Source organism: Coregonus lavaretus (assembly GCF_964263955.1).
Source record: "Coregonus lavaretus genome assembly, contig: HAP1_SCAFFOLD_47, whole genome shotgun sequence".
Lineage (NCBI taxonomy): Eukaryota > Metazoa > Chordata > Actinopteri > Salmoniformes > Salmonidae > Coregonus > Coregonus lavaretus.
Window position 1 is genome coordinate 2,179,856 of NW_028161510.1, and position 9,799 is coordinate 2,189,654.

Genomic DNA, 9,799 nt, shown 5'->3' on the forward strand with positions numbered 1-9,799 from the left:
TGCTGTCTTCTTCTACTACAGGTCATCTAAAGTGTATGGACTTCCTGCTGTCTACTTCTACTACAGGTCATCTAAAGTGTATGGACTTCTTGATGTCTTCTTCTACTACAGGTCATCTAAAGTGTATGGACTTCCTGCTGTCTTCTTCTACTACAGGTCATCTAAAGTGTATGGACTTCCTGCTGTCTTCTTCTACTACAGGTCATCTAAAGTGTATGGACTTCCTGCTGTCTTCTTCTACTACAGGTCATCTAAAGTGTATGGACTTCCTGATGTCTTCTTCTACTACAGGTCATCTAAAGTGTATGGACTTCCTGATGTCTTCTTCTACTACAGGTCATCTAAAGTGTATGGACTTCCTGATGTCTTCTTCTACTACAGGTCATCTAAAGTGTATGGACTTCCTGCTGTCTTCTTCTACTACAGGTCATCAAAAGTGTATGGACTTCCTGCTGTCTTCTTCTACTACAGGTCATCAAAAGTGTATGGACTTCCTGCTGTCTTCTTCTACTACAGGTCATCTAAAGTGTATGGACTTCCTGCTGTCTTCTTCTACTACAGGTCATCTAAAGTGTATGGACTTCCTGCTGTCTTCTTCTACTACAGGTCATCTAAAGTGTATGGACTTCCTGCTGTCTTCTTCTACTACAGGTCATCTAAAGTGTATGGACTTCCTGCTGTCTTCTTCTACTACAGGTCATCTAAAGTGTATGGACTTCCTGCTGTCTTCTTCTACTACTGGTCATCTAAAGTGTATGGACTTCCTGCTGTCTTCTTCTACTACAGGTCATCTAAAGTGTATGGACTTCCTGCTGTCTTGCCATTGACTGCATTGTCATTGTTCCCACCAGCAGGACATCATGAGTGGAGAGAAGGAAACGTTGTTGGATGAAATCGAACAGAGTTTATTTACTCTAACTAAGGACAATTTACGATACCTGTGTGAACGCTGTGGAATAGATGGCTCCCAAGTTAAAGGAAAGCACCATCGCTCGTTACGACGTAAAATCATGGAGGAAATGTGGGAAAATGCAGATTCGGTGAAATCGGAAGAGCAGGGAATGTCTTGGTTACTCCAACTGAAAGAGGACATCAGAAAGATACAGGAAGAATCTAGTGTGGCACCCATGAGTCCCAGACAGTCTGATGATGACGAAGCTACAGACTGCGATGAAGAATGGGACATGGAGGACAATGATTGGTTTCCTAGCAACAGGCTGGAGGCGGAGTCATCTCCAGAGAGGCACAACCCAGAGCAGGAGGAGAGTGATGTGAGTACTTCCCATTCAGAAAGTGTGTTGTTTCTCCAACCTCCTTCTATACTGTACATACATTGGAGGAGAAGATGTGAGGTTCCTCCTCTTGGACTTTCTCCTCCAGTGCTTTTTGAGGAGGCAGAATCGCCTGATTTTAGGAATCAAGGAAAGACTTTTAGAGATTTCAAAATTCCTTTACAGCATTGGACACCTTCCTTTTTCTGAGTCAAGATCACATTCAGTGTTTAAAATGCAAACCAAGATCTACCGCTCAGAATTGTTTAAAAACATGACTACAAACATGTACGCCTATGCAACGTTAACCTAATGAAACCAGTTGTGTAGGAATGAGGTTAGTGCAGTAGGCCTAATACATTATCACAGCATATTGGCTATATGCCTGGCCTGACAATGTTGTTCCTATGACCAGTGAAAGTGAAATATTCCTTGATATTAAAATAAACACGACGAGCCGCTATTGCAGCTGCGGTGCTGGCTGGATGTAGCATGAGTGGAAGTAGGGAGAAGCGCGTTTTATGTGTTGTAAAGGTGTTGAATAAAAACCGTGTTAACAATGAGGAATAACACCGTGTTGACAGTGTATAATAAAAAATTTGATGACAGTACTTAATAAAAACGTGTTGACAATTGTGAATAAAAGACGTGTTGACAGTGTTGAATAAAAGACGTGTTGACAGTGTGGAATAAAAGACGTGTTGACAGTGTGGAATAAAAAACGTGTTGACAGTAGTGAATAAAAACTTAAACATGAACTCATTGATAACAGCTAATTGCTGTATTTTTTTGTCAGTCTATCTGGTCATGGTTTTAAAAGGTATGAACTATCATGTAGGCTAGTATCAAACTTTGCTGTGGGGTAGCAGATCTATCGTTGGCATGGTGACCACTGCTTTAAATAAAGAGGAGCGCAAGGCTTTATCGTTGGCATGGTGACCACTGCTTTAAATAAATAGGAGCGCAGGGCTTTATCGTTGGCATGGTGACCACTGCTTTAAATAAATAGGAGCGCAAGGCTTTATCGTTGGCATGGTGACCACTGCTTTAAATAAATAGGAGCGCAGGGCTTTATCGTTGGCATGGTGACCACTGCTTTAAATAAATAGGAGCACAGGGCTTTATCGTTGGCATGGTGACCACTGCTTTAAATAAATAGGAGCGCATGGCTTTATCGTTGGCATGGTGACCACTGCTTTAAATAAATAGGAGCGCAGGGCTTTATCGTTGGCATGGTGACCACTGCTTTACAGGTAGGAGGAGTGTTTCCCTCCATGCTTCATCTAGTCTCTCTTTCTGTCTCTTATTTTCAGGATGTCCAGGACAAGCCTACTTCGCCCCCCTCCTCCCTCCAGGGTCGTGCCTCTCCCGGTAGCGCCTTACTGCCGGGTCTGAAGAGGACGTCTGTGTGGCTGGACGACTGCAGGAAAACACCAGGACTGAGTGGAACTGTGAGAGGAGGAGATGAGGAGGGACATTTGACTGATCAAAGTAAGTGCAGGAGGGTTTAGTAGTGTGTTGATGCATTAATAATGTGGTGCTGGAAGGTTTAGTGGTGTGTTGATGCATTAATAATGCGGTGCTGGAGGGTTTAGTAGTTGTTGATGCATTAATAATGTGGTGCTGGAAGGTTTAGTGGTGTGTTGATGCATTAATAATGTGGTGCTGGAGGGTTTAGTGTTGTGTCGATGCATTAATAATGTGGTGCTGGAGGGTTTAGTGTTGTGTTGATGCATTCATAATGCGGTGTTGGAGGGTTTAGTGTTGTGTTGATGCATTAATAATGTGGTGCTGGAGGGTTTAGTAGTGTGTTAATTGATATATTAATAATGTGGTGCTGGAGGGTTTAGTAGTGTGTTGATGCATTAATAATGTGGTGCTGGAGGGTTTAATGTTGTGTTGATGCATTAATAATGTGGTCTATGGGAGGAAGTGATATTGTTTTGACAACACAGCTGTCTGATTCAACTTCTCTAGGACTGGAAGACATGCACTGTATTCACCGTTTTATTCACTTTTTTGTTTACACAGGAGAGAGACGTGACTATCCTGGATCCTCTGGGGAGTCTCAAGAACATCCTGATGCTGACGAGGCAGAGAAAAGTCTCTCCAGATCAGAACACCTCAAGAAACATCACCGCTGCTCTGACTGTGGGAAGAGTTGCAAATCTTCATCAGAACTAAATAAACACAAGAAAATCCACACAGGAGAGAAACATTATAGCTGCTCCCAGTGTAGGAAGAGTTTTGCTCAGTTACAAGAACTGAAAGTACACCAGAGAACACACACAGGAGAGAAACCTTACTCCTGCTCAGACTGTGGGATGAGCGTTCGTACGTCAAGTCAGCTGTTATCACACAAGCGAACCCACACAGAAAAGAAGCCTTACAGTTGCTTACTGTGTGAGAGAAGATTTTCGACAAAACATACTCTGAAACTACACCAGGGAGTCCACACTGGAGAAACAAATTATGGCTGCGATCAGTGTGAGGAGAGTTTCACCTCGTCGGCAGACCTCAGAACTCACCAGAGAATCCACACCGGAGGGAAACCTCACCTCTGCTCCCACTGCGGGAAGCGATTCCGCCAACAGTCAGGCTTGAAAACCCACGAGAGGATTCACACGGGAGAGAAACCTTTCCAGTGCTCCCACTGTGGGAAGATGTTCGGCCACAGGGCCACGTTTAAAGCACACCAGCGGACTCACACTGGAGAGAAGCCTTACCAATGCTCCCAGTGCAGGAGGAGTTTCTCCCAAATGGGTCACCTGAAAGTACACCAACAGACGCATGCTAAAGTGAGGTCTCACCTCTGCCCGCAGTGCGGTAAGGGCTACTATTCTCTAGACATCTATAATGCACACATGCGAACACACAATGGGGAGAAGAGTCACCATTGCTCCGACTGTCCCAAGAACTTCCTCACCCTGACCCAGCTCAAAACACACCAGCGGACACACACAGGAGAGAAACCGTACGTCTGCGACCAGTGTGGGAAGAGCTTCGCCGAATCGGGAAGCCTGACTCTACACCAGCGCTCGCACACCGGCGAGAAACCTTACCACTGCTCTGAGTGCGGGAAGAGCTTTGCTCGCTCTGGGGCACTGAAGAAGCACCAGCTTACACACACTGGGGAGAAGCCTTACAGCTGTGATCAGTGTGGGAAGAGGTTTCCCAGGACAGATACTCTGGCTACACACATGAGAACACATACAGGAGAGAAGCCCTATAGGTGTGATCTATGTGGTGAGAGGTTCTCCTATCACAGGTGCCTGGTGAAACACATGAAAACACATGTAGGAGATTCACCAGCCCTCGAGCGACCAATCATGCTAGGCCTAGGGGTTGAATTACCTATCCATCAACCAATCACACCAGGCCTAGGGTAAAATGGAAATGTCTTACAGATTTAAATGTGAACAGCATGGTAGCAATTGAAAGGAAACTTAGAAAATGATTAGACTAAAGTTGAGGACACAACAGTTCACCTGACACAAGACTGAATCCAAGCATTACACTGTTGATTTTCTGTGCATTTTACATTTACTGTACTTTTCGCCACATTGATGATAATGTACTGTACAGCCACTGCGTTCCAATTTCAACCCATATATGGGTACGAGTGTAAAGGGTTAATAGCATATTATATTACTATTATTATATATATTGTTATTATTATGGGTTGTTGGTTGCTGAGTGAGTTGTACCATGGTGCCAATTTCAAGGCTATACATTTTTTTTTATGATTTCAGAATGTGTTGACCCTGATTTGTTAAGATACCCCCCAGCATTTACAAGCTGAATTGTTATGTTGTTGACTTGTGGTCCTCTGTAGCTCAGCTGGTAGAGCACGGCGCTGGTAACGCCAGGGTAGTGGGTTCGATCCCCGGGACCACCCATACGTAAGAATGTATGCACGCACGACTGTAAGTGGCTTTGGATAAAAGCGTCTGCTAAAATGGCATATTGTTGACTTGATTATACATTTAGGATGTTTTTCTAAAGACCCGTTTATACCAGGTTCTAACATGCGTCCTTTTGTCCTGATCTTGTCCACATTCTGATTGTTGCACACATTTTTAGACTGGTGTAGACAATCAAAGGACACATTGTGATCAGATCTTCTTGCCTACCCCCCCCCCCCCCCCGGAGGTATTCTGGCACACATTGTGCAGATGGATCTGGACAGAGACACCATTTAAATCACTATTATTATTATTCTGCCCTCTAAAGTCATTTTGACAGGTGGAACCATTGACTTATAGCATCAATGTGTTAAAATACATATTATTTTAAAAGAATACCTGTCAAATAACTCAGGTAGCATTAAAAAGACGTTGACTAACAATATGAGTGAAATGTGTTTACTGCAATGACAAACTGACAAATTGTTTTGAGATGGGGCATCAGCAAGATTAGAAGCTGTGACCTTAGCCTATCCCAGTGCCAGTCAGAACTACACCTGTGACCTTAGCCTATCCCAGTGCCAGTCAGAACTACACCTGTGACCTTACCCTATCCCAGTGCCAGTCAGAACTACACCTGTGACCTTACCCTATCCCAGTGCCAGTCAGAACTACACCTGTGACCTTAGCCTATCCCAGTGCCAGTCAGAACCACACCTGTGACCTTACCCTATCCCAGTGCCAGTCAGAAGGTAGATTAGTAATCTAGTCCACCTCCCAGCAGGAGGGAGGCACCACACTTGTTTCTTCAACTTTTAAAGCTGTTCAGTCAGTCAGAACATCTGTAGATTAGAAATGGGATTAGTTAAGAATGTTGGATAAAACCTGTATATAAATATAATATCAGGACGGTAGAATGTTGGACAAGACCTCTGTGTATATAAATATAATAGCAGGACGGTAGAATGTTGGACAAGACCTGTGTGTATATAAATATAATATCAGGACGGTAGAATGTTGGACAAGACCTGTGTGTGTATAAATATAATATCAGGACGGTAGAATGTTGGACAAGACCTGTGTGTGTATAAATATAATAGCAGGACGGTAGAATGTTGGACAAGACCTGTGTGTATATAAATATAATATCAGGACGGTAGAATGTTGGACAAGACCTGTGTGTGTATAAATATAATAGCAGGACGGTAGAATGTTGGACAAGACCTGTGTGTATATAAATATAATATCAGGACGGTAGAATGTTGGATAAGACCTGTGTGTATATAAATATAATAGCAGAACGGTAGAATGTTGGATAAGACCTGTGTGTATATAAATATAATAGCAGAACGGTAGAATGTTGGACAAGACCTGTGTGTGTATAAATATAATAGCAGGACGGTAGAATGTTGGACAAGACCTGTGTGTATATAAATATAATATCAGGACGGTAGAATGTTGGATAAGACCTGTGTGTATATAAATATAATAGCAGAACGGTAGAATGTTTGATAAGACCTGTGTGTATATAAATATAATAACAGCATAGTATAACATTACTGTAAGACAAAACGCCACCGCATTCAGTCAGGAATGATAATTCTTCAAGTTTTACGGGTAAAACATCCATGCCGCATCTGCATACCACCCATTTGATCTCAATCAGTGTGAGTGATGTACAGTGTTGTTTTGAGTGATGTACAGTGTTGTTTTGAATAATGCACAGTGAATGTTAGAGCAGATGGTGTTAAACTACCAAAGCCTACCTGTGTATTTTGCTGTGTATTGTGATCTTGCAGACATTAATAAAGTTAGATCAAAGCTGAATCAAAGGAGCACCATTCAGCTTTGATCTAACGTTATTAAAGGAGCATCATTCAGCTTTGATCTAACGTTATTAAAGGAGCACCATTCAGCTTTGATCTAACGTTATTAAAGGAGCACCATTCAGCTTTGATCTAACGTTATTAAAGGAGCACCATTCAGCTTGATCTAACGTTATTAAAGGAGCACCATTCAGCTTGATCTAACGTTATTAAAGGAGCACCATTCAGCTTGATCTAACGTTATTAAAGGAGCACCATTCAGCTTTGATCTAACGTTATTAAAGGAGCACCATTCAGCTTTGATCTAACATTATTAAAGGAGCACCATTCAGCTTGATCTAACTTTATTAAAGCAGCACCATTCAGCTTGATCTAACTTTATTAAAGCAGCACCATTCAGCTTGATCTAACGTTATTAAAGGAGCACTATTCAGCTTTGATCTAACTTTATTAAAGCAGCACCATTCAGCTTTGATCTAACGTTATTAAAACAGCACCATTCAGCTTTGATTTAACGTTATTAAAGGAGCACCACCAGTGGATGGTTCTCTACACGTAGTACACCAGGGGTACCAACTCATTCCATGGAGGGCCTAGTGTCTGCTGGTTTTTGTTTTTTTCCTTTCAGTTAAAACCTAGACAGTCAGGTGAGGGGAGTTCCTTACTAAGTAGTGACCTTCATTCATCAATCAAGTTCAAGGGAGGAGTGAAAACCCGCAGACACTTGGCCCCTCCGTATGCCACCTGTGTAATAGAGAACAGAGAATATATAATATAAAGCTTTGGGATCCGGCGGACTAAAGATCCCGTAAAAGTCAGCCGCTACTTTTCTTATTTGACTCTCTCCTGTAAACCCTGGCCACTGGCCTGTCACTAAGCTCTGCCCACTGAGGTTTCATCCAGCCAATCAATTCATCCCAAACTATAGTTGAAGTCGGAAGTTTACATACACTTAGGTTGGAGTCATTAAAACTCGTTTTTCAACCAGTCCACAAATTTCTTGTTAACAAACTATAGTTTTGGCAAGTTGGTTAGGACATCTACTTTGTGCATGACAAGGAATTTTTCCAACACTTGTTTACAGACAGTTTATTTCACTTATAATTCACTGTATCACAATTCCAGTGGGTCAGAAGTTCACATACACTAAGTTGACTGTGCCTTTAAACAGCTTGGAAAATTCCAGAAAATGATGTCAGGGCTTTAGAAGCTTCTGATAGGCTAATTGACATCATTTGAGTCAATTGGAGGTGTACCTGTGGATGTATTTCAAGGCCTACCTTCACACTCAGTGCATCTTTGCTTGGCATCATGTGAAAATCAAAAGAAATCAGCCAAGACTTCAGAAAAAAATTTGTAGACCTCCACAAGTCTGGTTCATCCTTGGGAGCAAAAGCTTGAAGGTACCACGTTCATCTGTATAAACAATAGTATGCAAGTATAAACACTATGGGACCACGCAGCCTTCATACCGCTCAGAAAGGAGACGCGTTCTGTCTCCTAGAGATGAACGTACTTTGGTGCGAAAAGTGCAAATCAATCCCAGAACAACAGCAAAGGACCTTGTGAAGATGCTGGAGGAAACAGGTACAAAAGTATCTATATCCACAGTAAAACCAGTCCTATATCGACATAACCTGAAAGGCCGCTCAGCAAGGAAGAAGCCACTGCTCCAAAACCGCCATAAAAAAGCCAGACTACAGTTTGCAACTGCACTAACTCCAAAAAGTTTTGGGACACTGTAAAGTCCATGGAAAATAAGAGCACCTCCTCCCAACTGCACTGAGGCTAGGAAACTCTGTCACCACCGATAAACCTACAATAATCGAGAATTTCAACAAGCATTATGCTATGGCTGGCCATGCTTTCCACCTGGCTACCACTACCCCGGCCACCAGCTCTGCACCCTCTGCTGCAACTTGCCCATGCCCCCCCCCCCCCCCCCCGCTTCTCCTTTACACAAATTCAGACAGCTGATGTTCTGAAAGAACTGAAAAATCTGGACCCCTACAAATCAGCTGGGCTAGACAATCTGGACCCTTTCTTTCTAAAATTATCCGCCAAAATTGTCGCAACCCCTATTACTAGCCTGTTCAACCTCTCTTTCGTAACGTCTGAGATCCCCAGAGATTGGAAAGCTGCCACGGTCATCCCCCTCTTCAAAGGGGGTGACACTCTAGATCCAAACTGTTACAGATCTATAGCCATCCTGTCCTGCCTTTCGAAAGTATTTGAAAGCCAAGTTAACAAACAGATCACCGACCATTCCGAATCCCACCGTACCTTCTCCGCTATGCAATCCGGTTTCCGAGCTGGTCATGGGTGCACCTCAGCCATGCTCAAGGTCCTAAACGATATTATAACCACTATCGATAAAAGACAGTACTGCGCAGCCGTCTTCATCGACCTGGCCAAGGCGTTCGACTCTGTCAACCACCGCATTCTTATTGGTAGACTAAATAGCCTTGGTTTCTCTAATGACTGCCTCGCCTGGTTCACCAACTACTTCTCAGATAGAGTTCAATGTGTCAAATCGGAGGGCCTGTTGTCTGGACCTCTGGCCGTCTCTATGGGGGTGCCACAGGGTTCAATTCTCGGGCTGACTCTATTCTCTGTGTATATCAATGATGTCGCTCTTGCTGCTGGTGACGCTCGGATCCACCTCTATGCGGACGACACCATTTTGTATACATCTGGCCCTTCATTTGACACTGTGTTATCAAACCTCCAAACGAGCCTCCAACTGCACCTAAACACTAGTAAAACTAAATGCATGCTCTTCAACCGAACGCTGCTT

At 43.2% G+C, this 9,799-nt stretch overlaps 1 protein-coding gene across 1 annotated transcript; it reads left to right on the forward strand.

Annotated features, from left to right (window-relative positions):
- Positions 1 to 320: 320 nt before the first annotated feature.
- On the forward strand, positions 321 to 5,397 carry LOC311120540 (uncharacterized protein). Its single transcript, XM_084195123.1, has 3 exons — positions 321 to 1,271; positions 2,585 to 2,762; positions 3,303 to 5,397. Exons 1-3 carry the CDS (start codon positions 861 to 863, stop codon positions 4,658 to 4,660), a joined length of 1,947 nt encoding a protein of 648 aa, XP_084051249.1. The 5' UTR covers positions 321 to 860; the 3' UTR covers positions 4,661 to 5,397.
- Positions 5,398 to 9,799: the final 4,402 nt, after the last annotated feature.